Source organism: Prunus mume, linkage group LG2 (assembly GCF_029339155.1).
Source record: "Prunus mume cultivar Tortuosa linkage group LG2, ASM2933915v1, whole genome shotgun sequence".
NCBI classification, from domain to species: Eukaryota; Viridiplantae; Streptophyta; class Magnoliopsida; order Rosales; family Rosaceae; genus Prunus; species Prunus mume.
Genome location: NC_142699.1, coordinates 21,648,948 through 21,676,364, shown reverse-complemented (window position 1 = coordinate 21,676,364; position 27,417 = coordinate 21,648,948). Strand labels below are relative to the sequence as shown.

General features: G+C 42.0%; 5 protein-coding genes and 1 pseudogene across 8 annotated transcripts; 1 reads left to right on the top strand and 5 right to left on the bottom strand.

Annotated features, from left to right (window-relative positions):
• The first annotated feature begins 4,013 nt into the window (after window positions 1-4,013).
• Window positions 4,014-6,641, top strand: NCED4 (nine-cis-epoxycarotenoid dioxygenase 4). The gene is made up of 2 exons (XM_008223563.2): window positions 4,014-5,170; window positions 5,375-6,641. The coding sequence occupies exons 1-2, from the start codon at window positions 4,477-4,479 to the stop codon at window positions 6,472-6,474; spliced, it is 1,794 nt and encodes a 597-aa protein (XP_008221785.2). The 5' UTR covers window positions 4,014-4,476; the 3' UTR covers window positions 6,475-6,641.
• A 291-nt stretch (window positions 6,642-6,932) lies between these two features.
• LOC148919830 (uncharacterized) lies at window positions 6,933-8,266 on the bottom strand. Its single transcript, XM_089047312.1, has 3 exons — window positions 7,946-8,266; window positions 7,732-7,850; window positions 6,933-7,654 (listed from the first exon to the last, which is right to left on the bottom strand). Exons 1-3 carry the CDS (start codon window positions 8,067-8,069, stop codon window positions 7,169-7,171), a joined length of 729 nt encoding a protein of 242 aa, XP_088903438.1. The 5' UTR covers window positions 8,070-8,266; the 3' UTR covers window positions 6,933-7,168.
• Window positions 8,267-8,648: 382 nt separating this feature from the next.
• Window positions 8,649-9,641, bottom strand: LOC148919829 (uncharacterized). Its single transcript, XM_089044451.1, has one exon. The coding sequence runs from the start codon at window positions 9,639-9,641 to the stop codon at window positions 8,649-8,651; it is 993 nt and encodes a 330-aa protein (XP_088900577.1).
• Window positions 9,642-10,823: 1,182 nt separating this feature from the next.
• On the bottom strand, window positions 10,824-23,247 carry LOC148919828 (uncharacterized; annotated as a pseudogene).
• Window positions 23,248-24,015: 768 nt separating this feature from the next.
• On the bottom strand, window positions 24,016-25,236 carry LOC103321734 (uncharacterized). Its single transcript, XM_008223562.3, has one exon. The coding sequence runs from the start codon at window positions 25,233-25,235 to the stop codon at window positions 24,240-24,242; it is 996 nt and encodes a 331-aa protein (XP_008221784.2). The 5' UTR covers window position 25,236; the 3' UTR covers window positions 24,016-24,239.
• Window positions 24,532-27,126, bottom strand: LOC103321733 (uncharacterized). 4 transcript variants are annotated; one of them, XR_016124549.1, is made up of 2 exons: window positions 25,972-27,126; window positions 24,532-24,672 (listed from the first exon to the last, which is right to left on the bottom strand). XR_016124549.1 is itself a non-coding variant. In XM_089047094.1 (2 exons), exon 1 carries the CDS (start codon window positions 27,044-27,046, stop codon window positions 26,036-26,038), a length of 1,011 nt encoding a protein of 336 aa, XP_088903220.1. In that variant the 5' UTR covers window positions 27,047-27,126; the 3' UTR covers window positions 24,533-24,672; window positions 26,005-26,035. The 4 variants fall into 4 exon arrangements, 2 of the variants coding, with proteins under 2 accessions (XP_088903220.1, XP_088903221.1); XM_089047094.1 differs by having other exon boundaries at window positions 24,533-24,672; window positions 26,005-27,126; XM_089047095.1 differs by lacking the exon at window positions 24,532-24,672 and adding an exon at window positions 25,334-25,474 and having other exon boundaries at window positions 26,005-27,126.
• Between the last annotated feature and the right edge of the window lie 291 nt (window positions 27,127-27,417).

Sequence of the window (27,417 nt, the reverse complement as noted above, 5' to 3'; positions counted from 1 at the left end):
TTATCCGGTGAGCTTGATAGTACGATCTTAGCTTTCTCATGGTTTTACTATTACTTCCAGTTTATCATGTTGATGTTGTAGTTTTAATCTTGACAGTAGCCTTATGTAATTTTGAAAGGTGATAAGTGTGGTTGTAAAAACTCCATAAGTTTTCTTCTGGTTAGTCTTCATATCTCATTATCACAATTCATTGTTGACAGTGGTTGGTAAGAAAATATGGCTAGTTTGTGCTTCACAAGGCCTTATAGTAATTGATATAGGTACTTTAGTGATTATTTGATCAAGTGAGAGAATGTAAGAGTTTATATTCTATTTGAACACTTAGAGTGGTCATATAATCACTTATGGTTTCCTAGTCCTATGTCGATGTCACATCCCGGGATTGGCTCCGCCATAGCACGATATTGTCCCCTTTGGGCTCCCCTCTCTGCCTTCACGGTTTTGTTTATAGGAACTCACGAGCAACTTCTTAGTGGGTCACCAATCTTGGGGGTGCTCTAGCCCCAACTCTCTTAACTTCGAAGTTCCAATGACTTTGAAGCCAGTGAGCTCCCAAAAGACCTCGTGTTAGATGGAGGTGGGCATGTACATATAAGGCACATCACCCCCTCTTCGTTGGTCAATGTGGGATGTTATAATCCACTCTTCTTAGGGGTCCGATGTCCTTGTCGGCACACTTGCACCACACGGCAGAGTAGCTCTGATACCAAATTGTCATATCCCGGGATTGGCTCCGCTGTAACACTATATTGTCCGTTTTGGACCCCCCTCTTTGCCCTCACGGTTTTGTTTCTAAGAACTCACAAGCAATTTCTCAGTGGGTCACCCATTCTGGGATTGCTCTAACCCTAACTCGCTTAACTTCGGAGTTCCAATAACTCCGAAGACAGTGAGCTCCCAAAAGGCCTCGTGCTAGATGAAAGTGAGCATGTATTTATAAGGCACATCACTCCCTCTTCGTTGGTCAATGTGGGATATTACAGTCGATTAGGAGTTGCAAACTGTGCCAGACTTTAAAGCTTTGTAAAAGTGGTTATTTGGTTTAAACAAAGTGTTAAAGGTTTCCTTGTTTCATGTGGATTAGAAAATCTAATTTAATTAGCTTAAGGAGAGCTCAAGAGTTTCTTGATGGGAAAGTCTCTTGGGTGAAGCTTATAAAAGGATGTCCCTGTGCTATCGGCTAAAACACACTCACATAAGCATTCTCACCTCATCTAGAGATTGAAAGGAGCCAGATAGTAGGGAAAATTTCCTATTTGCTAGAAACTATTATTCTTCTTGTTCTAGCTATGTCTTATCATGGTTAGTATTGATTACATATAGCCTATTTAGATTTACAAACTAGTAGTCTAATGTTCGAATCCTCATGATATCTTGGTAGTATATGTGTGGAAAGCCTCCTCCTCTTGTATAAAACAAAAGGATTTTTTTTTCTTTTTCTTTTTTTTTAATCACAAATGGTCCTTAACGTTTATGATTTTATCACGAATGATCCTTGAGGTTTTTTTGTGACACTAATAGTCCTTCACGTTAGTACTTTTTATCACAAATGGTCCCTCCGTTAAAAATTTTGTTAAGTGTAATAAGTGGAGCTCATATGTCCAATCACATCATGACATGTGGATTAAATAAATAAAGAAATAATATTTTTTTTAATTTTATGAAAATCCATTCTCTCTATGTCTCTCTCCGCCTCCCCTCTGCCCTCTCCCCTCCCTGTGCTCTCCCTCTTTGTTTTTTTTTTCCTTGCCTCTACAGCCCGACCACCCCATGCCCACCCACCCGCAACCCACCCCTCTCCCTCTGTATATTTTGCAAAATAATCACTTGCACAAGGTAGTTTCACATTTCCTTTTACACAAATATTTATTCAAACAACTTAAAATAATTAAAAACATAGGGGAAGAGTAGAGGAGGAGAGAAAATACAGTGGGAGAGGGTAGGGGAGTTGGGCATGGGTTGCGGCTTGCGGGTGGTTGTTAAAAAAACAGAGACTAATAAAAGAATCCCAAAGACCATTTTTTCTTGTAGGTGGCAGGCAATGGACAAGAAAAAAACAAAGGGGGATTGTGGGTTATGATTTATATACCATTATACAAAGATGGAGAAAGATATATGGGTTATATTATTATTTTTACAGAGGGAGAAGGAGAGGACGGGGGAGAGAGGGAGAACAAAGGGGTAGAGAGGGGGCAAAGGATGGAGAGCGAGGGCAGAGGGGGAGAGAGATGGAGTAGAGGAAGGGGGATGAAAAGTTGTAGAAAAAAAAGGAATTTTCATTAAAAAAAAATATTATTTAATTATTTTTCCATCCACATGTCACAATGTGATTGGACATATGTGCTCCACTTGTCTTCCACTTCAGACACTTAACAGAATTTTTAACGGAGGGACCATTTGTGATAAAAAAATCATAACGTTAAGGACTACTAGTGTCACAAAAAAACCTCAAAGACCATTCGTGATAAAATCTTAAATGTTAAGGACCATTTGTGATAAAAAGCCAAAATAAAATAAACAACTAAGTTATCAAGGGATTAAAGTCTCAACAACACAATAGTGGAATGTTTTTGTTTTTGTTTTTTTTTTTTCATATTACACTGACGTTTTACAATCCACAAAAAGTGCAACATGGGACTTAGTGACCTCCATTAGCTTCCTTTGTCCTTTCACTTTTTCTCAAGGTGGGGGTGATAATTCCATCACTGACATTACACCCTCAACCCCCTCCCTCTCTGGTCGGAATCTTACGATGGATGGCCTCACTGGACCCCCATAAGTTTCGGTGTCCTTTTGCTCCTCACTTGTCTTTTTGTCTGGGGCCTTGCTGTCACCCCTGCTGGACAACCATCCTATTGAGGATATTGTGATCGTTTTTATTTAAGCTTGTTTGTTTCCTTATGCTGCCCAGGTGGATGTCCATCCCCAGGTGTATGTGGTTCTGGCCTCTCTAGTCTGTTATTGAAAGTTTCCTATTGACCCAAAAAAAAAAAAAAAACACTACCCTTAGTAATTAGGGGGTCTTTCATTAACTAGTTATTCATGTATCGGTGTTTTTTTTAAAAAAAAAAAATTACGTTGAAAGAGGTTTGTTTTACATCCGAATTTTTTTGTTAATTAAAATTTTCTTTTGACGTCATGACGTATGTTGTGTTGATTATTTTGCTTGTACGTGTTGGGACGGTTGTTTTATAATTTGAGACTGATTGATTGGACTTGATGTTACCTTTACCGTTGGCTGATTTGGCTTTATTTATGCCTTTATTCATTGTACGCGAATCCAATCGATGCAAATTATCCATGGTCACAATTCGACACGAAAAGAAGCTTCATATTTTTCGACCATGAGTCTTTGAGAGCCAAAAAACTTGTGCAAATAGAGAAATTATAACGCGCGTTATATCGTGATTGACTGAAGATAGTAGATGTTTGATTTTGTTCTCTTTATTTATATCATTTTTTGTTGTTGGAGTGATTGAACTCAATAGTTAGTCATATTCTATAAAGGACTTGTAGTTTAGTGATTTCCCCTTCTCCAATATCGCTCGTCTAAAGAAGGAAAAAATGAAAATCATACCCTCTTTCTGTCTGTCATCTTTTGCAAAGTACTTAGGTGACTGATTCAATCAAAGAAAATTGGGGGAAATTGTTGTGTGGTAGAGTCGTAGATAGTTGATATATGGTTATAAATGAATTGAATTGCGGCCTTCTCCTACTGCTGATTGATATGGCAATAGGCATGCGGAAGACGCAAATCTCAACAGCGACACAAGTTGCTTAAAATACATGGAGCGTCCGGACAGAAAAAGGCAATGTTTGCTTAGATAAAGTGAGATCATAAACAAAGGTGCCCCATATAAGAGTGACAGATTGAGATTATACCCAAATAGTGAAAGAAAGAGTAGGTTGATACATACTAACGATATTATTGCAATAAAAGGATCAAAATGCAAGTGCCCCTCAAAATTGAATGCACTATATCTTCTTCATATATATATATATATATATATATATATTTTATGTGGCTTTGAATGATAGAAGATGAGAGTTTTAAAAAGTTAAAAGAGAAAGCACTTGCCGATAGCTTGATACTAAAGATATTAACCCAAATACTAAACAAACTGAGGTTAGAAAAGGAGGAAGATGAAGGTGACAAGGGTGCCCCTCTGCAATAAATGCATTCTGGTGAAACATCAACCTAGCGAGTATTACCAGATATAGTTTTTGAATTGAAAATTTTGAACCATCCATTTGGGGAAGCGGAAGATATTGCAGAATGTGGTCCCCTCCTCTGTTCTGATTGTAACCAGAATTATTTGAGACCAAGTGTCCTCACACAGCAAGTAAATATCCCAACACCAACATGAAGCCTTTATTTATTCCAATTTCCAACCAACTGATCCCATACCTCACTGCCTTTTTTCTCTCTTTTGTTAGTTACTTTCCCATTTTGCAGTGAAGGGCGATACCAGAATTATGGATGCCTTCTCTTCCTCTTTCCTATCCACATTTCCCACTCAAAATCTCTCTCTCTCTCCTGCCATAGCGACCCCCAAGCTCAGCATTTCCTCTGTTAGAATTGAAGAAAGACCATCAAGCCCACCACCAGCTTCAAAACCCACCTCCACAAAAGCACCACAGCCTCCAAAAACTCCATCCCCGCCACTAACAACAAAAGCTCGCGATTACAACAATGCTTCAACATTCTCTGCGGCCAAGAAACAAACAGATCCTACGCTACCTGCAGTGATCTTCAACGCTTTGGATGACATCATAAACAACTTCATAGACCCTCCACTGCGCCCTTCTGTGGACCCAAAGCACGTCCTCTCCAACAACTTTGCTCCGGTTGATGAGCTTCCTCCGACCGAGTGTGAGATCATACAGGGCTCCCTGCCGCCGTGCCTCGACGGTGCCTACATCCGCAATGGCCCGAACCCGCAGTACCTTCCGCGTGGGCCCTACCACCTGTTTGACGGAGACGGCATGCTTCATTCTGTTAGGATCTCCAAAGGCCGTGCTGTGCTCTGCAGCCGCTATGTCAAGACCTACAAATACACCATTGAGCGTGATGCTGGCTACCCTCTTCTTCCCAACGTCTTCTCTGGCTTCAACGGCCTCACTGCCTCCGCCACACGTGGCGCTCTCTCCGCTGCCCGCGTCTTTACAGGCACAGTCTAAAATTTTCACTAATACTATTTAAATCAATTTGGTAAAATTACACACTAACCCCGTGGTTTTATTTAATTCACTCAATTTATAAGAAGCGAACAATTATAATACGAAACTACAAACTCGGAGTCATAAATACAATTTTTTATATTAGAAATTTCCATATGATTTTTCTTAATATTTTCAATACTTTTGTTTACAGGCCAATACAATCCTGCTAATGGCATTGGTCTGGCAAACACAAGTTTGGCTTTCTTTGGCAACCAACTTTATGCGCTTGGCGAGTCTGATCTCCCTTATTCTTTGCGTTTGACATCCAATGGAGATATCCAAACTCTGGGACGCCATGATTTTGATGGCAAGCTCTTTATGAGCATGACGGCTCATCCAAAGATAGACCCTGAAACAGGGGAGGCCTTTGCCTTCCGCTACGGCCCCTTGCCTCCATTTCTAACATACTTTCGGTTTGATGCAAATGGCACAAAGCAGCCAGACGTGCCCATATTTTCTATGGTCACTCCATCATTCCTCCACGACTTTGCAATCACAAAAAAATATGCCATCTTTGTTGACATACAAATTGGCATGAACCCAATTGACATGATCACCAAAGGAGCATCGCCTGTTGGCTTGGACCCTTCCAAGGTGTCTAGAATCGGAGTGATCCCGCGATACGGGAAAGACGAAACGGAGATGAGGTGGTTTGATGTGCCTGGTTTTAACATCATACATGCCATCAATGCTTGGGATGAAGAGGATGCTATAGTGATGGTGGCACCAAACATTTTGTCAGCAGAGCACACAATGGAGAGAATGGAGTTGATCCATGCTTCGGTTGAGAAAGTTAGGATTGATCTCAAGACAGGGATTGTGTCAAGGCAACCCATCTCCACAAGAAATCTGGACTTTGCTGTGTTCAATCCGGCTTATGTGGGGAGGAAGAACAAGTATGTTTATGCAGCTGTGGGTGATCCAATGCCTAAGATATCAGGGGTGGTGAAATTAGATGTGTCCAATGTGGAGCACAAGGAGTGTATAGTGGCTAGCAGGATGTTTGGGCCAGGGTGCTATGGGGGTGAGCCGTTTTTCGTGGCTAGAGAGCCCGAGAATCCGGAGGCGGATGAGGATGATGGGTACGTGGTGACGTATGTTCATGATGAGAAGGCAGGGGAATCAAGGTTCTTGGTGATGGATGCCAAGTCTCCTCGGTTTGATATTGTGGCTAATGTGAGGCTGCCCCGGCGGGTGCCTTATGGCTTCCATGGACTCTTTGTGAAGGAAAGTGATCTCAACAAGTTGTAGTGTCATGTGTCCCCTTTCAGCAACATAGTAAACGTTACACAAACTATATAAAAAAAAACACCCACCGCATCTATATACTGTCATAACCACAAACCATTACAATTACAAGTTTGAAATATCTATTGTACGTATTTTCAATAAAGCAATCGCATTCTATGTACTGATTATCAATGTTTTCAAAGGCGAGGCGTTTTTAGTAGCGCTATGCGAGGCGTAAGCCTTGAGGCATTGAGGCATAAGCCTTTTGAACATTAAGTTATTTTAATAAGAAAAATTTATGAATAATACAATACGATTAAATTGTACAACTAATTCTTATTCAACTATAACAATCTTTTAAATATAATCAAATATAAGTACTAATTATCATTCAAAACATAATAATCAATCCCAAAACATAAAATATTTATTCAACATCAAAACAAAAACATAATTCACTCATCCCTCTCCTCAACACTAATATCATTCAAACTAACATCACTGTCATATTGATCAACTGTATCAATATGAAAAGGATATTTCCCACTATCAAATGTTGAAGGATCTTTATCTATCTCATCATCTTCATCCATAAGCATAGCTCTTATGGACTTGCTTTTGACTTTTCTCTTACCTGTACATATGAACAATGAATTAAAATTATAAAATTTAGTGGTAATGAATTAAACACTAATTGTAACTTTCACTCCATGATTTACTTTCCATACTTACTTGAGGTTTCACATTCTTTTCTCTTTTTTGAAGCTAACGAGGAAAGAAGAACATCATTGTCAAGAATAAGATCATCATCAATAATAGGATCTTGAGTTCTAGAATGAACAATAGGCTCTTGAGTCCTAACATGAATATTCCCTTGCTCTTGAGTCCTAGGATCACCAATAGGCTCCACAGAAATAGGCACTCGAGTATGTAGATCAGTTTCATAAGGTTCAGTGGGCATATTTCTGATGACATCAACATCATATAATTCTTGAGAATTAAGCCAAATAAGATCAGTTGGTAAAATTGGTTCTTCAACCTCAGCTATCCATTCATCATTGGACTCAATTTCATTCACCAATATTGGATCAATCTTTGACCTCCTTCTAATACTTATCTCTCTTAGTGCTGTATTATACTTCACATATACTAGAGCATTGAGCTTTTGATGTTCATGTCTATTTCTTTTCTTTGTATGAATCTAAAATAAAAATAAACATACAAAATTAGATTTAGAAGCATCAAAATTTGAACAATAAATTAACAAAAGAACTTTACCTGCTCAAATGTGCTCCAATTCCTCTCACACCCAGATGCACTACAAGTAAGGCTAAGGACCCGAGTAGCAAACTTTGTCAACTCAGGTGTGTCCCTTCCAAAACGCTTCCACCAATTTGCTAAAAAAAATAAAACAAATCCATCTAATTAAGTTTAACATTTATTTCAAGTGTTCATTATACTCTAATGAAAATGAAAAAGTAAAGATTATAACCTGGAGTTCGTAGTTTCCTTGAATTCACTGCAAGACGACTTCCAAACTCTCTTTTTGCCTCATCATACAAGTCCAACTGGATATCAGCAGCCATACGATCCTCAAAAGACAACATCCTAGTCATGCAATCTTCCAATCCCTTCCTCACTTCATCAGCATTAGAAATGGTTTTTTCATAACGCAATTGAGGGTTCAAATAATAACCAGCAGCATGTAAAGGTGGATGGAGTTGTGGGCCTCATCTTTCGTCTGTTTTTCTCCAAATTGGTTTATACTTTCTTTCAACTTTTCCACAATTAAAAGCAATCTTTTCTTTTGCAACATCCATTAACTCATAAATAAATCTCATAGCAGGTCTCTCCTCTGAATCAACTTCTCTTAAAACCGATACTAATGGAATAACACTTTTGATGCAGAAAGCAACACAGGACCAAAAATTAACATCATATAGTATAGTTGAGTGAGCCATAATACCTTCATTATGTTGGACAAATGGTCTATTGTGCCATTCTCTAGAAGAAAACATTGCCTGAAGAGGTTGCTTTTGCTTGTAGATGCTTTGAAGAGTAAGATAAAAAGTGGCAAACCGTGTGATTGCAGGGCAAATTATCTCTTTGTTTTTCGTGAAAGATCTCATCAAAGCAAGAACTCATGTATGCCCATAAATAAACTTCACTACTTGCTTGGCTAGTCTAATTGTATCTTAAAAAACTTTCATTTTGCTAATATCTTCTAACATCAAATCAATGCAGTGGGCAGCACATGGAGTCCACCATAACTTCTTCCTCTTCTTCATAAGTTTCACTCTAGCATTCTTATAATTGGAAGCATTATCTGTTATTACTTGAATGACATGCTCCTCTCCAACTTCTTTGACAACATCATCTAAATATTTGAACAATAACGTTCCATTTTTTATGGAATCAGATGCATCAATAGATTTCAAAAACCAAGTACCTGCTGGACTATTCACAAGAAAGTTTATTAGTACTCTATTTTTACCATCAATCCAACCATCAGACATAATAGTACATCCATACTCTGCCCAAGCTTTCTTATGTTCTTCCATCATCGTATTAATGTCGCCAATTTCTTCCTTAAGGATCCAAGTCCTCAGCTCATGCATTGATGGAGGCTTAAATCCTACACCATATGCGGCAATCCCTTCCACCATAGGTAGCCAAAATGGATCATTTACAATATTAAATGGGAGTGCTCTAGAGAAGAAAAAACGACCAATCTTTCGACAAACTTCCTTTCTTTCTTCTTGTTTGTATGCTGAATTTAATGTACTTTGCCGAGCTTCTAAAGTGACAAATCTATCCATTGGTCCTTTTGATTTAGGTTGTGCTCTAAGAGTCTCATCAACTGCAACACTCCTAGTACCAGGGATTCCATATTCTTCATCCAATGAAGTTTCCATACTCAGAGCCCCTCCTTCTAAACCATCCCCAATCTCTCTAAGCATTTCATTTTTTTTTTTTTCAAGCTGAAGATTTTTCAAAGTTGCGGCACACTCTTTTTTCACATGCTCAGGAACTTTCTTACATGGTTGCATACCATGATGAGTTTGACCTAAATGATGCTTAAGTCTAGAAATTCCTCCACTGCATCTTTGATCACAAAATGCGCATCTCAAGTATTTTTCCCCCTCTATTTCTTTTGCATACTTCCATGCAGGATCTTTTTGATTCATATCTATAAAAAGATACAATTAATATTTCTAAGATACAAGTGTGATGCATGCACGTCAAAAAAAAAAAATAACTAGTATATTTAAAACATATTGAAAAAAAATTATACGAAACTTCAAATTATAGTTTATTACAGTCAAATTATACAAGTATGATGCATGTACGTAAAAAAACAAAAAACCAAAAACCAAAAAAAAAAAAACTTACTTGCAGTCGAAAGATGAAGAGAATTTTTGAAATTGATGGAGTTATCTGGTAAGGGTAGAAATTAGGGTTGTACACGTACTATACAATATATATATATATATATATATATATATATATATAGTCCATGTGTTAATATATTAATTTAGAGAAAAAAAAAAAAAAAGGTAAGTACAAAGCTACAACTGGTTGGAGTTAGGAAAGAAAAAGAAAGATATTAAAGATATTAATTCTTGCCTATTACAATAAAGGTAAGGAAAACAAAAAACTGAAACTTGCGGTTTTTTTTTTTTTTAAACACACTTCAAGTGAAACGACAAGATTGTTTTTAAAACTCTGCAACCAAAACGACCTCGTTTCGTTACAAACCTAAAAAAAAAAAAAATCAAGTTGTCTTCCTCGCGAGTTCATCTTCCTCAAAGAAAATTTGCAGACTTTCAATTTCTTCCATTTCAGAAGATTCCAGATCTGCAACGCCTCCTCACGCCTCGCTCCGCCTGGACACGCCTTGCAAGGCCTCCTCACGCCTTCCCGGTGCTAAACGTGCAGATCACGAAACACCGGACGCCTCGCGCCGACGCACGCTCCGACGTGCGCGAAGTCATGCCTTTGAAAACATTGCTGATTATATTGACGACCAAAATAAAGATTATACCCCAAACTAGGTGAGTGCAAATCTGACCACAAGATTATTCAGTCTCCTAATGGCATTCACCACATAGAGGTATGCAAGACAACATCAGATATAGATACATATCAGTTTAAGATCATTCCAAATTCATATGAAACTTGGCCAAGTAAACTTTTACATGATTAACTTTTCAGGAAAATTTCAGGAAGAAAAAAAAACATTACAAATTGAGCTAGAAGACGTAGTTAATCTGCATAATGTGGAAATTGATGTTGAACTTGCTGCAGTTCATAATTGTACTCTGGAGTTTCTAATAATCATGATCACATATATATGCACAAGCCCTTTTTCATCCACGGCTTTCACCTGTGGTACCCTTCATCATCAACCTCTTCTCTAAAGCCCGATTCTTGCAATCGCAGAAATATATCGTGCAGGCGACCCATTTCACCACATTCCCTAAGCAGAACAAGCTACTCTGAGCAACAACACCAATACAATTAATCCCTCTTCCATAGCAGCCGATATAGATGCAAGGCAACCTTAAACTTACTTCCCAAGCAAAGAACATAAGCATCAAAAGAATCCCTCTCCACTCACTCCCACTGCTAAAATATATTGCTAGAGCAAATGCCTTGATGCCATAAATGATGGCCCACACCATATAGCAAAGAACAAATCATACATTGTGTCTTTGAATACAACAAAGTATGTTGTTGCTAACCATATCAATCCCAGTAAAGCACAAGTTGATAAGACAAGAATATAAAGAGATGTAATAAAAGTGCCCCTCAGTGTGTTTTGTCTAAGGGTATATGTAGCATCTCCTTGAGAGTCATCAACAGTCTCTCTTCTGGGTATATCTTTGATGCCAAATCAACAACCACGAGCACGGTGCTGAGCTCTAGGAGATGGAGAGGCACCAGATAGAGAAGACCCAGATGAATGAACTCATCAGTATTGTGGGAGCAAATTTCGTCCCACTAGAATATTCGTCTAAGATTCCTTCGTCTTCTCTACTTATCTTTCTCCCTGCAAAACAGATCGGGGTAAAAGGACCACACCCAGGGGGTGTTGGCCAAAGGCCCTCCGATGCCTAAGTTAGGTAGGGTATTTCAAGGAAAACAGGATGGCCGGAGCCGTATGTGGTGGCCGGAGCCTTGTGTCAGAGAGAGAAAGAAAGTGGTGGCTAGGGTTTGTGAGAAATAATTTCTGCAGAGTTTCAGTAGGAATTTAGACGTACCTTCACCCTTGTATGTGGCCATTTTTTTATAGTAGTCTCGGAGGCTAGGGTTTCAGAGGAATAATTCCGTAGTTGGTAAGGAATTATTCCTCCCCGATTTGGCATTGATTTGATTTATTAGAGATTTGATTTATTAGAGTAAGTCAAATTCCTAATTGTGGTAGGAATAAAATCAAATCTCAATTTAATTAGGTAACTATCAATTTAATTGGGTAACCCCCAATTAAATTGAGTAACTCTCAATTAGGTTGAGTAATTTCCAATTAGGTCAAATAATCCCCAAATGAAAGGAATTATTTGACCTAGGGTTTTGATTTAATTGGTTCCCACAAATGCCCCCCCAGCTTCTGCATGGCGTGTGGCGGCATGTAGGAGATGTGAATTATCTGTTGGGCTGTCCATCTTAACTGGGCTTCCTTTTTTGATTTGGGCTTCTGCGTGGAGGAGGTCTTGGACTTGCCACTTTGGTCTTTTAACTTGGGTTGTCCAGCTGAATCGGGTTGGAGGTGAGCCACCTGCTGTTGGAGCAGTGGCGTTTAGGTGGGCTTGTTTGTGGTTGATCCAAACTGCTTCAATTCCTTCTTTTTGTGTCACGAACTAGGAACAATATGAGTGAAGGCGATCATATGTGGAGCACGGACATGTTGGAAGTCAGCGGCAGATGGGTAGGGAGGTTGGCGACTGCCCGCTCGTTCCTCTCACATACTGTGATGATAAGTTGCATCCTTTTGATCCGCCAGAGCTATGGAATTCTTTGTGTATCCGATCGACTGTCTTCGCTTGTAGAAAATGACATGCACAAGAAGCTCGATCTCGGCCCGAACATGATCAATGTTCATCAAGCTTTGAACATCCTTGCCAGGTTCTGTGGATTACGCTGGTTGCTGAGTGAACATCAAAAGGAGGCTGATGGTTTGCCCCCAGCCGAAGATGTTAAAATATGGGAGCTGCATGGCTCAGACCTAGATGATCTGCCAGTTGAGCGTAGGGGTGGGCATCTTAAACCGAAATACCGAAACCGTACCCTAACCGCACCGTACCGCACCGATTTCATACCGTTTCATTTGGTACCGATAGATATTCGGTACCGTCGCATCGCACCAATCGAGTATGGTATGGTAGCGGTATCAAGATTTTGATACCGGTCAATACCGTACCGTACCGAATAGTACTCTATTGAAATATAATTTATTTATTTTTCATTCTCTCGCTCTCTGTCTCTCGCTTGCCTTTCAATTTCTCAAACGCTTTTGTCATTTATGTTTGGATTGTGTTTGTATTTTTGTAAGCCATAAGGCATAAGTTTAACTCTTTTTATTGTAAGCCATAATGCATGAGTTTTAATCATTTGGATTTGATGAATATGTTGATGGATAAATATTGATTTGGTTGATTTGGATATTGAATATGTTGATTAGGATTTGGATATTGAATATGTTAATAGATATTGAATATTGAAAATGTTGATGGATATTGAATATGTTGAATCTTTGAATTTGTAACTTAGGCATCACTTATTTTGGTGTTGAATATTGAATTAGTTCATTTTTTAGTTGTATCATTTTGGTACCGAAATGGTACCGATACCGTACCTACACCGATTTGGCACGGTACGGTACGAATTTTGGCAAACCATAATACCGTACCGTACCATACCGATTCAAATTTCCGGTATCGGTAGCGGTACGGACTCAATACCGTACCGTGCCCACCCCTAGTTGAGCGGGAGAAGTCATCGACCAAGCTTCCTCATTCTTCCACGAGCAAGTCTTCCGTAAGGGGGTCTCGTCTGCTGGGAATGTCCCTATGAGAGTTGCTTCTTCATCTGCCAGGATCAAGTGCCTTGTCAGCATGAACAGTAAGAAGATCAATGGCATGCGGGAGGTGGGATATTCTGCTTAGGTATCTACTCGAACGCCTAAAACCCATAATCTACCTTGTGAGGAGGCTGTTTAGAAGCAGGGTTTGAGTTTCTTGTGCCGATCCTGGGATCAAACTAAGAGGACTGTACATCTGTCTAACAATCACGATTCGTCTACAAAGCCACGAACAGTCAAGTATGGAGCTGACTCAATGTTGCGAGTTTCGGCCAAAAGAGTTAAAGAGTCGTTTGCTCAAGCAAAGAATCCTTAAGTTGCACGAACTGCCAATCCAGAAATTGGTGATAGCTTCGCTGGTCAAGTTCAACACTCATGTTGAAGCCACGGAGGCATCCAAGCATGATATTGTTGCTAATGTGTATAAGATGGGATACTTGGATTGCAGGAATTGTGCTTCTTCTTGTTGCCCTGTCGAACATGAAGACGGTAAGCAGCTTTATCTTGACCTGCCCCCTACTCAAAGTGAGCAAAGCAATATTGTGGATGCAGAAGAAGTTGAAGAGCAGATAGCAGATGAAGCTGCAATGGAGGAAGACAACTCCCAAGGTGGCGTAGTTGATAAGGCTAGACCATATACGAAGGAGCAGGCAGGTGAGGCCGTTGAGTAGATGGTGCTGGTTGCCTGCTTTGTTATGGAATTTTCAGTTGTCTTTCAAACTTCAATTCTCATTGCATCTTGTAAGTGTACGTCCGGAGACATAGCACTTGAAAGAGACTCCATTGAGTTTGTACTCGCGAAATAGCTTGCCTATAATGGAGATAAGGCTCATCGCCTATGTGCGTATGTCGAGGACATGACGCTTGAAAAGACTCCATGAAGTTTGTACTCGAAGAGTAGCTTGCCTTTAGTGGAGGTGAGGCTTGTCGCCTGCGAGCATATGTCGATGACATAATGCTCGAAAAAGACTTCATTGAGTTTGTGCTTCGTGGAGTAGCTTGTCTAAAATGGAAATGAGGCTTGTCGCCTGCGAACGTATGTCGAGGACATAATGCTCAAAAAAGACTCCTATTAGTTTTTTTGCTTCGAGGAGCAGCTTGTCTACAATGAAGATGAGGCTTGTCGCCTGTGAGCGTATGTCGGGGACACAATGCTCGAAAAAGACTCCATTGAGTTTGTGCTTCGTGAAGCAGCTTGTCTGCAATAGAGATGAGGCTGGTCACCTGTGAGCGTATGTCGGGGACACAATGCTCGAAAAAGACTCCATTGAATTTGTGCTTCGTGAAGCGGCTTGTCTGCAATGAAGATGAGGCTTGTCGCCTGTGAGCGTGTGTCGGGGTCACAATGCTCGAAAAAGACTCCATTGAATTTGTGCTTCGTGGAGCAGCTTGTCGCAATGGAGATAAGGCTTGTCGCCTGTGAGCGTATGTCGGGGACACAATGCTCGAAAAAGACTCCATTGAGTTTGTGCTTCGTGAAGCAGCTTGTCTACAATAGAGATGAGGCTTGTCGCCTATGAGCGTATGTCGGGGACACAAAGCTCGAAAAAGACTTCATTGAGTTTGTGCTTCGTGAAGCAGCTTGTTTGCAATGGAGATGAGGCTTGTCGCCTGCGAGCGTATGTTGGGAACATAATGCTTGAAAAAAGTACTTCATTGAAAAATGTGCTCTTGTATTGATGTTGGTGTGAATACATCGCTTGATTGAATAAAGAAAATTAACAACAAAGGTAACATCAAACGTAGTTCGTCTTCAATGGAAGTACGGGAGGCTCGTCGCCTGCTTGAAGCCCAGCTAGTAAGTGAAGAACTTCATGGATAGTATCTTCGAAGGTGGTGAGAATTCCATTGTCTCAGAATTTCTTTTCCTTCTAACGTGTCAAGGGTGTAGCTTCTTCGCCCTCAGAGCGGCTGATCACGTAAGACCCTTCCCGTTTGGCTTCATCTTCTTTGACCCTGGCTATCATGAAAGTTTTTCGAGCAAAAGGTCTCTCAGCCAAATCGATCTTGGCCTTCTTATTGTAGTACGACGTCAACTGCTGCTGGTAGGCGACAACTCGAACAATGGCCTTTTCTCGTTCTTCTTCGAGCAAATCAAGGTTGACTTTCATATGCTTACAGTTTTGGTCAAGACTGCCCACCTCAATGCTCATGGAATAGACTATGATGTGTCGGGGAATGATTGCTTATGTCCCATAAGCCAGGGAAAATGGTGTCTCTCCAGTCGATCTCCTTTTGGTTGTGCGATAAGCCCATAGGACTCCTAGCAACTCGTCGACTCATTTTCCTTCTGCTCCTTTCAGTCTTTTCTTTAGGTAGTCCAGCACGATCTTGTTGGATGCCTCTGCGCCATTGCCCTGCGGGTATCCGGGAGTTGACATGTGCCGTTTGATGTCATACTTCACAAAGAATGCAAGGTCCGCCGCCACGAATGTACCGTCGCTGACTATCGATTGCGGGCAACTAAATCTGCAAATAATGTTCTTCCATATGAACCGTTCAACATTGGCTTCCTTGGTAGAAGATAAAGCCTCGGCCTCGATACATTTGGTGAAATAATCAGTGGCAACGATCATCATTTCTTTATTGGCAAGTGCCGTCGGCATAGGTCTCACCAAGTCAATGGCCCACGCATGAATGGTCATGGACTGTTCGCAGATGGTATTCTCACGGGCAGGTCAGGGACCGGCTTGTAGTGTTGGCATCGATCACATCTTCGAGCATACTCCGTGAAGTCTTAATGCATGGTAGGCCAAAAATAGCCGATGCTGAGAGCCTTCTGAGCAAACGATTTGCCCTCAGCGTGATTTCCACATTCACCGTCGTGTATTTTGCAGAGAACCTCGAGCGTTTGTGGGTACTTGATGCAAGTAAAATGAGGCCTAGAGTATGATCTGCGGATAAGCATGTCGCCTTTCATGTAGTATTTTGCAGCCTTTTGCTTAATTTTTCTGGCTACGGACAGGTTTTCATTCACTAGGAAGTCAATGATAGGGTCTTGCCAACTAGGATCCTCATCGATCTGCATTAGGTCTGGCTGCTCTACCTTATCTATGCTAGACCGGGATGGAGCATCTGAACTGGGTATCCGCGATGATCCTAAGCTTGCCAGTGCATCCGTGTGCGCGTTCTCTGCTCGGGGCACCAGCTAGATGGTGAAGGTGGGAAACGCCTTCAACAACTCTTGGACTTTGTCAAGGTACAAGATCATCCTCGGATGCTTCTCCATGTATTCTCATGAGGCTTGACTTGTGAACAGCTGGGAATTTGAGTAAACGGCCAGCTTTTGATTAATAGCTCCTTTGCCAAGCGCAAGCCAGCGAGCAATGCCTCGTACTCTACCTCGTTGTTTGAAGTTGAGAAGCCAAGCATGATAGCTTGCTCTAGTAGGGTTATATCCGGGGTGATGACGACGACGCCTGCTCTAGCTCCTTTCTAGTTCGACGCTCCATCTACGCTCAACGCCACATGTCTCTGGGTTGGTCAGGTTCAGCGGAGGTCTTGTCTGCTCTCAAACTTTCCTTCTTTTTGTAGACCAACTTCTCTTCTTCGGCCGATGGTGTGAATTATGCAACAAAGTCTGCCAAGGCTTGGGCTTTATTGCAGTCTTCGGCTGGTAGAGGAGGTCGTATTAGCTTAGCTCTATAGCCCACTTCATGAGTCACTGAGAAGCATCAGGGCTGTGGAGGATTGATCTCAAAGAAAAGTCGGTCATGACGATGACTCGATGAGCTTGGTAATAGGGTCGCAGCTTTCTTACGGAAACTACAAGGGCCAAAATGAGCTTCTCCAATTTCGGATAGCGAGTCTCTGCATCGATGATAGCTTTTGAAGTGTAGAATATCAGATGTTGAGCCCCAAGTTCTTCTCGAATGAGAGCTGAGCTGACGGCCGAGTTGGACACTGCCAAGTACACGAACAAGTCTTCACCAGGAGCTGGCTTTGAGAGCAGGGGAGGTGAAGTGAGGTAAGTCTTTAGATTCTGGAAGGCTACTTCGCACTCCTCGTCCCACTTGTCTTTTTGCCTCTTCTTCAAAGTTTTGAAGAATGGTCTGCACTTGTCGATAGATTTTGAGAGGAATCTGTTGAGGGCCGCTGCTCTGCCTGTCAAGCTTTGTATTTCCTTCACTGTGGAAGGCGACTTCATCTCGAGAATGGCTTTGATTTGACGCGGGTGTGCCTCGATACCTCGTTGCATCACTAAGTACCCCTAGAATTGGCCAGGTGATACACCGAACGTGCATTTACTTGGATTCAGCTTCATGCGATATTGGCAGAGCAGGCTAAACACCTCGGTGAGGTTTTTGAGGTAGTTTGCCCGCTTGGGGGCTTTGACCAGATATCGCCCACGTAGACCTCCATGGTTCGCCGATCTGCTCCTTGAAAATTTTATTCACGAACCTTTGGTAGGTTGCTTCGGCGTTCTTCAGGCCAAATAGCATGACCTTGTAGCAGTATGTCCCTCTTTCAATGATTAAAGAGGTCTTCGCCTTGTCATCGTCGTACATCATAATTTGATTGTAACCGGAGTAGACATCCATAAAGCTGAGCAGCTGATTGCCGGAAGTTGAATCTACTAGCTGGTCGATTCTCGGCAATGGAAAGTTATCTTTAAGGCATGCTTTGTTGAGGTCGATGTAATCGACGCATACTCTCCATTTGCCGTTTTCTTGTTTCGCCATCAGAACAACGTTGGCCAGCCATTCCAAGTAAGAGACCTCTTCAATGAAACCGGCAGCTCGAAGCTTGTAGATCTCGGCTTCAATGATCACGACCCGCTCGGGAGTGAAGTTGCGTCTCTTCGCACCACGGGCTTGCTAGCAGGGTTGACATGGAGCCAGTGGCAGATAATGTTTGGGTCGATACCGGGCATGTCAGATGGTGACCATGCGAACATGTCTTTGTTGTTCGGAAGGAAGGTGGTCAGCTCCATCTTCTCGTCTGGGCTTAGGCGCAAGTCGATCCGCGCTTTCTTGTTTAGCTGATCAAGATCGAGAGGTACTAACTCAACGTCTTCCTCAGGCTTCCAACCTTCTTCAAGAGAGCCTTCCGGGTGGATTCCCTCGTCTCGATCCTTCTTCAAGAGAGTCTTCTCTCTCTGCTAGCCAGGATCGGGGTACTAACTCTACGTCATCCTCAGACTTCCAAACCTTTTCAAGTGAGTCTTCCGGGCGGATTCCCTCGCCTTGATTTTGGCTCCTTAATTGCTATTGTGAGATAACAACTCCCTTCCCGTTCGAGCTTGCTTTTCTGCTATGAGGCTTTTCTACCTCGACCTTGCATTACAGTGTGAACGCAATCGCCTACTCTTCTTGAGCCCTTAAGCTGTGCATCTCCTTGCTATGGCTTGGTCACTATTGATCGCCGATCCCACCCCCGGGATGGGGTAGCGGATCTTCTGGTGTAGTGCAGATGTGATGGCCTCGATCTTACTGATCCACAGTCGGCCCAAGATTCCGTTATAGGAGGAGACCTCGTCGATGACCATGAAGGTTTGCGAACAGACCATTGGGGGTAAGTGGACGTCAAGGTCGATCATACCAACAGTGATTGACGTGGCCCCATTGAAGCTGGTGAGCGATCTGGCAAGTTTGCTAATCTTGGGCCCCAATCTCATCTGTTGGACAACAGATAGTTGTAGGATATTGGTTGCACTACCCTCATCTACATGAACTCGCTCGATCTCAGCTTGTTCAATTCGGATGCAAATGACTAGGGCGTCATTATGCGGCAGGTCAAACCCGATCAAGTCCTTCTTCTGGAAGTCGATGATGGGTGTATCCACAGTGACTGGTACTCCCATTGTGACTTGAGAGACATAAGTTGCCTGCGCGATCTTTCTCTTGCGCTCCTTGGTGGTCAGCCCGGACTCTTGGGAGTCAGCTAGAATGGTGTTGATTCGAATGACCTTTTGGGGAGGTTCCCTGACAACTACGTCACTATCCTCGATCTGCTGGATGGCCTTCTTTACGACAAATTCTGTGCAATGACCTTATCTGACCAGCTCATCAATGTGCCTTTTCCAGGCATTGTAGTTGTTGGTGTAATGACCGTGCTCCCCATGGAATGCGCAGTATTTACTGGTGTCCCTCTTAGAAGGGGTCCCCTTTCATAGGTGGCGGTCTTCTCACCCAAGGCTTGTCCTTCACTTGTGCCAGGATCTAGTGGATCGGGATGGCAAACTCGATGAAGGTCCCTGTTTCTGAGCCTCCCTCTTAGGGCCGCGATCTGCGCTTATCTCGGGCTTTATGCTCGAACTTGTTGGTCTTTTGGCTTGCCTGCTTCGTTCGGTGATCAACTTGCTTGCTGGCTTCCTTTCAGCGATACAATCATTGTCCCAAAGTGTGTAGCGCTCTGCCGTCGCAAACAATTGTCAAGGTTTGGGTTTGAGTTATGGCCAGCTCCCGATATAGCTCGTGCTCGGTTAGCAAGCCCTTCTTGAAAGCTGAGGATGCAACTTGGTCGTTGCATCCTATGATGTTAGCCTTCTCAGCTTTAAACCGTCTCAGGTAATCTCAAGAGACTCGTCTGGCTTCTTGCTCAGTTAAACAGGTGGTCCGCATGCTTTCGACCGTCTTGTAAGAGGTGTACTCCTTTGTGAAAATAAGGGCGAACTCCTTGAAGTTGCCTATCGACGCGGACAGTAAAGTGTGGAACCAATCTTGAGCTGCTCCTCGCAGAGTCATCGCGAACACTTTGCACATCAGGGTGTCGTCGCCTTGTACAGGATCATGGCGCTCTTGAAGTGCCTCAAATGACTCTCAGGATCGAGTCTCCCTTGAATGGAGTGATAGATGGCATTGTACACCGCCGGCGGCGGAGCTCATTCCACCTCGTCGATAAAGGGCGAGCAATCGACTGATCAATTTCCTTGCACAGTACCTCTTCCATGCTTTCTTTGAGTTGGAGACCTCGGAGTTGGTCATTTACTAACTTCTCGACATCCTCTGCTCACAGGTTGGAGTCTCGGGCCGACGCGTTTTGTGCCTCAAGCCACGATCGCTAACTTCTTCCTCGGTTTCCAAGGGTCGATCCTTGGGTGCCCTGCCCGTGGGGCAAATTAGGAGATTGAGCTTGTGAGGATTCCTCTGCAGCTTGTCGCCGCGTGTTTGCCCTTGAGCGGGCTGTTGGGCGTCGATCGTCATCCTCTGCTTACAAGGAGGGTAGCTCAGTCGACGTCTTTGGTGCCTCGAGCATGAGTGGCTAACTTCCTCTTCACCTCCCAATAGTCGATCCCCTTGGTTGCCCTGCCCATGGGGCGGTGAGAATGTTGAGTTTGGGAGGATCCCTCTACACTTGTCGCCGTGTGTTGGTCCTCGAGCGGGCTGGTGGGCGTCAATCATTGTGCTCGTCACGCAACACTCACGATCTCGAGCTCCTTGTGGGCCCAAGCGAGCATGGGCATTGGATTGTGGGCCTAACCTCCCAAGCACATTGGTCCTTGAACCTAACCTCGAACGGCTCAAAGGGCAGCTCGCACTGTCTGCGCCTCGCCTCGCACGATCTCGCTCTTTCCCTCGCCGATTCGCCTGTCCCGATGCAGGACCTCTCGAATCGCTTGCCGATGCTTGTGCGCCCTCCTCTCCTCATCACGGGGTCCAAGGTTAGGGCCTTGATCCAAGTTGATCTGCCTGAGTAGCTGGCCAATCAAGTTGTTTTGATCATCGACCTTCTGTGTGAGTTGATCAACCCGTGAGTTAAGGTCCACCTGACTGCGAGGGTCAAGTAGAGTGGTGTGCATCGGGCCCAACGGCATATGGACTAGGGCTCCATTAGACGCGTACACAGGTGCATATGTCAAGTGTGATCGCAGATGAGGGAGAGAATGGATCTGCTCCAAGACTGGGACAATGTCGGTAGCCGTGGGCAGCAAATCCGAAATCGAGTGGTATGGCTACGCTATGCTCGACGGCAGCGAGGTAGAGCCGCAATCGCGCCGGTGATTCGCAAGACTGTGGAGGTCCCATGGTCATGTGGCGGCTGCTCGCAATTCCAGCGATTGAAGGCGGCCGCAAAGCACTATGAGACGGCTGCAAGGTGTTGGGGGCCACGATTCCGTGCGGTTGCATTGAGGTTTCCACCACAAAACCATGAGACGGGTCTATCGTGGTGGTGTTACTTTTCGTACGTCTTGTATCAACCATGGTTGTTTGACAAAATGTGTGAAAGATGGATTTGGAGCACGCTTTGAATATATCTCGTGCTCTCAATGAACCCATCAGTATTGTGGGAGCAAATTTCATCCCACTAGAATATTCGTCTAAGATTCCTTCGTCTGCTCCACTTCTCTTTCTTCCTGCAAAACAGATCGGGGTAAAGGACCACACCCGGGGGGTGTTGGCCAAAGGCCCTCCGATGCCTAAGTTAGGTAGAGTATTTCAAGGAAAACCGGGTGGCAGAGCCGTGTGTGGTGGCCGGAGCCAATTTCAATTCAAAAATATCGATTTCTGACACAGGTGCATTTGAGTTTGCTAAGCGCTTAAAGTGGTGGCTAGGGTTTGTGAGAAATAATTTCTGCAGAATTTCGGTAGGAATTTAGACGTACCTTCACCCTTGTATGTGGCCATCTTTTTATAGTGGTCTTGAATGCTAGGGTTTCAGAGGAATAATTCCGTAGTTTGTAAGGAATTATTCCTCTCTAATTTGGCATTGATTTGATTAATTAGGGATTTGATTTATACAAATTTATAAATAAACTCAATCTTAGACATGTATTTATAAAAAAACTCAAACACTATTTAAACATAGAAACACACCCAAAATCAACAATTGTATATTTTTTGGGTGTGTTTATAAATGGGTTTTAAGTGTGTGTAATGATGGGTTTTGAGTGCATTTATAAAGTGTTTTGGGTTTTGGGTTTTGGGTTTTGGGTTTTGGGTTTTTTTATAATTTCAGCCCCCATTTTGGGTGTTTTAGTGAAACCCCCTTTGATTTATTAGGGTAAGTTAAATTCCTAATTGTGGTAGGAATCAAATCATATCTCAATTTAATTAGGCAACCCCCAATTAAATTGAGTAATCCCAATTAGGTTGAATAATTCCTAATTAGGTCCCCAAATGGAAGGAATTATTTGACCTAGGGTTTTGATTTAAGGGAGACTTTGGAAAAACACAAAGGAGAGAGAAATTTTGTAAAATAAGCAAAAATAGACAAAATTACCCTTATTTATTTTTGGATTTCTAAGGAATCCTTTACATTTGCATGTATTTGATTTGAAAGTTGAGAGGTTTTTCTGTCTTTTTCTAAAAAACTTTGGCTTTTTCCAAAAGTGAAAATTTTTTTTGGGCTAAAACCTAAATTTACTTTGATTTTAATTGGTTCCCACAAGTATACTCTTTGTTCATTTTTCTGGTTGTATCAAATGGTATGATCCAAACATAGTCGAGGTCATCAAGGGGTTTTTTAGAATTTCTGAGATTTGAACCAGGAATTTTTGGAGAACAGATTCATAGTAAACCAAGAAACAGAAGAGAGGAAGGGAGGTGAGAATTGTGAAGATGAAGAAGTTGGTGTTTCTGGCAGAGATTACAAGAGCTTTTCTGAGAATATCAAAGGCTTCCAGCTTCTGATTCTTCATCATAAGGTTGCTCTCCATCTCCATGCTTTCACTTCCAAGCTCAATCCAAACACAATTGTAAATTTCTAAACGAACATAAAGTCTTTCTTGACTTCGTGCAATTAGCAATACACTCAAAAGTCCTAGTCAAGTCCACCCCTGACCCACCCCACCCCACACAACCACCCCCACCAAACCCACCGCCCCCTCCCCAACGATGGTTTAGCAGAATGAATATTAATGGGTGGACTTGACTCAGACTTTTGCCGTCCTTGTAATTGCTTCATGATGCACAAAATAAAAAATTCATTATCATGGCCCTAAATTACTAATTTTTCACATTCAGAGCTACTGTTTTGTTAACCTTGACTTTGTTTCTTAGCTCACAAAAGATATTTTAAACAGAAGTTTAACCTTGAATTTGTCTACTTGGTGGAAAATGTCGCCATTTCATATCCCCTTGCACTTTCGTGGAGACCTTTAGGCTGTAATTGATGGTTCTATTATATATCAAGGTATTGCAGACCCTTCTGTTACCGGAGATATTGTTGGACGCTTTAACACTCCGATGAGACAATGCAAGAGCCTAACGGTGCTCCCAAAGGCCAAAGTTTTTATATTTTTAACTCAACATTGCACCATCTGCCTTAGGTTGGGATCTCCTCCTACCAGGACCACTTCTGGGAAGCTCAGTACTCTCCTCATATCAGGCGGTCCAACCATTTGAAATAGCTTTTGTATTACTCTTAAGGAGAATTACTGGGTGAAACAATGAAGAAACCAGCACCATTGGGTGAAACAAGGTGTCGAATCGAAATAGTGTTTCTGAAGAGTTAACAATACTATTTCAAGAGGTACCTTTTGCTGTAAATGCGTGATATAATTGTCTCCCACATGGCAATGGAATTTGCAACAAAGGGTATGATATAAGTTATGTTCACGTTTATACCAAACATATTTGAAATATTGCCAAGTGAGGCATGATTAATCAAAAGAAAAGCAAAAAACTTTGCAAATTGAGCTAAAAGACTTAAATCAACATAATGCAGAATGATCCAAATCAAACTTTGTTGCAGTTCCTACTAGTGCTCATCTGGAGCTTCTTTTCAACAAGATCTCATCCATCTACTTGCCTGAAGTGCTTCTTCATCCACAGCTTTCAGCTCTCTTCTCACCCTTCATAATCAGCTTCTTCTCTAAAGCCCTGTTCTTGCAATCGTAGAAATATATCATGCAGGCAACCCACTTCAGCACATTCCCAAAGCAGAACAAGCTAACCTGTGCAACAAGACCAATATAATTCCCTCTTTCATAGCTGCCAATGTAGAGGCATGGCAACCTTAAACCTACTTCCCAAGCACAGAAAATAAGCATCAAAATAAACCCTTTCCACTCACAACCACTGGTGAGATATATTGCTTGACCCAATGCCTTGATTCCACGTGTCCCCTCCAAAATTGAAATCACAACACTCACATTCCATACAGAACTCCATGCCAAATACATTGCTAGCAATGCTACAAAAGATGGCCAACAAAGAACAGCATAGGAAACACGATCATCCATGACGCTGAAGTCCCTGAAGAGAGCATAGTATGTTATTCCTAACCATGCCAATCCTAGAAGGGTACAAGTTGACAAGAAAAGAACATAGACATATGTAACAAATGTGCCCTTCAGTCTTGTTTTGCCAAAGGGTCTATGCACCATCTCTTTGAAAGTCATCGTTGTCGGCATCTCTTCCGTGTATATCTTTGATGCCAAATGGACAATCAAAATCGCAGTGCTGAGCTTTAGGAGATGGAGAGGCACCAGATAGAGAAGACCAAGATGAGTCAACTCATGAGGAAACTCTTTGTTCAATTTTGTGGCTATGTCTAATGGTATTGACCAACTCAAGTTGAAGTAAGCATTGTAACCATGGACATTGTTGTGGGGTGGATTTAGAATTTTTGAGATTTCAACCAGGGATTTTTGGAGAGAAGACTCATAGTAAACCAAGAAACAGAACAGAGGAAGGGAGGTGAGAATGGTGAAGATAAAGAAGTTGGTGTTTCTTGTAGAGATTATAAGAGCTTTTCTGAGAATACCGAAGGCTTCAAGTTTCTGATTTTTCATGATAAGGTTGCTTTCCATCTCCATGCCTTCACTTCCAAGCTCGACCCAATCACAATTGAAAGTTTCTAGGTGGTGAGCATCAAGTCTTTCTTGGTGGATACAAGGAGTGAATATTGATAGGGATCAAGGGTTGCCTTGACTAAGACTTTTCTTCTTCTGCTAATTGTTTCATGATCTAAACAATTAATACCATGGGCCCTGCCCATCAGAGAACAGAGCTGATTCTCATTACAGGTCAATGAACACCAAGTCTTTCTTGATGGCTGCAAGTGTAATGAACATTGATTGGGATCAAGAGTGGACTTGACTCAGATTTCCCTGTTTTGCTAATTGGGTCATGATTTTAAAAAAAGAATACCACAGGCCCCAAGTTGCTAATTTTTCGCATCTGTAGCCAATGTTTAGTCAATTTAATAATCAAGGACAGGACAGTCCACCATTTGACATAGTTTATTGTATTGAAATCTTGGAGATACTGTTCTAGTTTTTGTGATTGGATTCTGTTTCCTCTGTTCTCTCATTATACTTCCCAACTACATTTATATTTCCTTGTCAGGTTTCCTCTTTAAAATCCGATTTTACAATTCAGAAGTGTCAAATGGCAAAGTGAGCATTTCCAAGGAAATATTTCTTTTCAAGTTTATATCAGATTTATATGAACTTTTCCAATTAAATTCATACATGAGTAATTAGCACAAAAACACCAAATTTGATGGAGAAAAACCAACATAATGTGGAAACTGATGGAGAGTGAACTTACTGCAGTTTCTAGTTGTTCTTTGGAGTTTCTTACCAGATCACTTCCATGTACTTTCTTGTAGTGCTCATTCCTTAACAGCTTCCACCTGTGTTCCAACTTCATCATCAACAGATTCAACACATTCCTTCTTCTTGAAAGCCCGGTTTTTGCAATAGTAGAAATATACCATACAGACAACCCACTTCAGGACATTCCCCAAGCAGAACAAGCTAATCTGTGCAACAATTCCATACTCTCTTTCATAGCAGCCAAAGTAGAGGCATGGCAACCTTAAGCCCTCTCCCCAAGCAAAGAAAACCAGCATCAAACGAAGCCCGCACCACTCGCTACCTCTGCTGTAATAAATTGCTAGAGCTAATGCCCCAGTTCCATGAACCCCATCCAACATTGAAATCACAAGACTCATATTCCATACAGCACTAAACGCCAAATACAGAGCTAGCAGTCCAACAAATGCTGGCAAACACAGTGCAGCAAAGAACACATCACAACCGAAGTTCCTCAAGACAACAAAGTAGGTTGTTACTAACGATATCAATCCGAGTAAAATACAAGTTGACAAGAAGAGAACATAGACAGATGTAATGAAAGTGCCTTTGAGTCTTGCTTTGTCAAAGGGCTTATTTACCATTTCCTTGAGGCTCATTATTGGTCCCTCTTCTGTATATATCTTGGATGCCAAGTCAACGATCACAAGCACAGTGCTGAGCTCTAGGAGATGGAGAGGCACCAGATAAAGAAGACATAGTTGAATCAACTCATCGAGAAACTCTTTGTTTAGTTTACGGGTGATATCATTCAAGCTGCCTGTTGGCCATATACTGTAGCAGTAGTCGTAACCAGGGGATTGTTTCACAATTTCGAAGATTTCAACCAGGAAATTTTGGAGAAAAATTTCATAGTAAACCAAGAAAAAGAAGAGGGGGAGGGAGGTGAGAATGGTGAAGATGAAGAAGTTGATGTTTCTGGCAGAGATTATAAGAGCTTTTCTGAGAATATCAAAGGCTTCCAGTTTCTGGTTCTTCTTCACCATAAGGTTGCTTTCCATCTCCATGCTTTCACTCCCAAACTCCATCCAAACACAATCAAGAGACTTTGTAAATGAACATGAAGTCTTTCGTGATGGCCCCAGAGTGGGGAGGCAGGAGTTGACTTGACTCAGACTTTTACTCTTTTTCTAATTGCAAAATGATATATAAAATAATACCGTGGTTTCCAAGAACATGGTGAGAATCACAGTAAAATCCAAGCCATAACTCTGAATTTGGTTCTTAGAAATAAATTTTTTTTTTAAAGGTAAACCTTGAAATTGTCTACTCGGTAGAATTGCCAACAAACCATTTCTTCGGCCCTTGTACTTTTGTGAACCCATGTAACTTTCAATTCAATTAATTTAGCAAAAGCAGCAATTACGAACTTTTGTATGAGAGATCTTATAGCTTGATC

What these genes read in the sequence shown, in the direction of transcription:
- LOC103321733 (XM_089047094.1), bottom strand. Translation starts at nt 27,046, where the DNA reads ATGGAGTTTGGGAGTGAAAGCATGGAGATGGAAAGCAACCTTATGGTG.
- LOC148919829 (XM_089044451.1), bottom strand. Translation starts at nt 9,641, where the DNA reads ATGAATCAAAAAGATCCTGCATGGAAGTATGCAAAAGAAATAGAGGGG.
- LOC103321734 (XM_008223562.3), bottom strand. Translation starts at nt 25,235, where the DNA reads ATGGAGATGGAAAGCAACCTTATCATGAAAAATCAGAAACTTGAAGCC.
- LOC148919830 (XM_089047312.1), bottom strand. Translation starts at nt 8,069, where the DNA reads ATGACTAGGATGTTGTCTTTTGAGGATCGTATGGCTGCTGATATCCAG. An exon ending in AAGGAAACTACGAACTCCAG is followed by an intron (nt 7,851 to 7,945) that starts GTTATAATCTTT and finishes TATTTTTTTTAG; the next exon opens with CAAATTGGTGGAAGCGTTTT. An exon ending in ATTGGAGCACATTTGAGCAG is followed by an intron (nt 7,655 to 7,731) that starts GTAAAGTTCTTT and finishes TTTTTATTTTAG; the next exon opens with ATTCATACAAAGAAAAGAAA.
- NCED4 (XM_008223563.2), top strand. Translation starts at nt 4,477, where the DNA reads ATGGATGCCTTCTCTTCCTCTTTCCTATCCACATTTCCCACTCAAAAT. An exon ending in CGCTGCCCGCGTCTTTACAG is followed by an intron (nt 5,171 to 5,374) that starts GCACAGTCTAAA and finishes TTTTGTTTACAG; the next exon opens with GCCAATACAATCCTGCTAAT.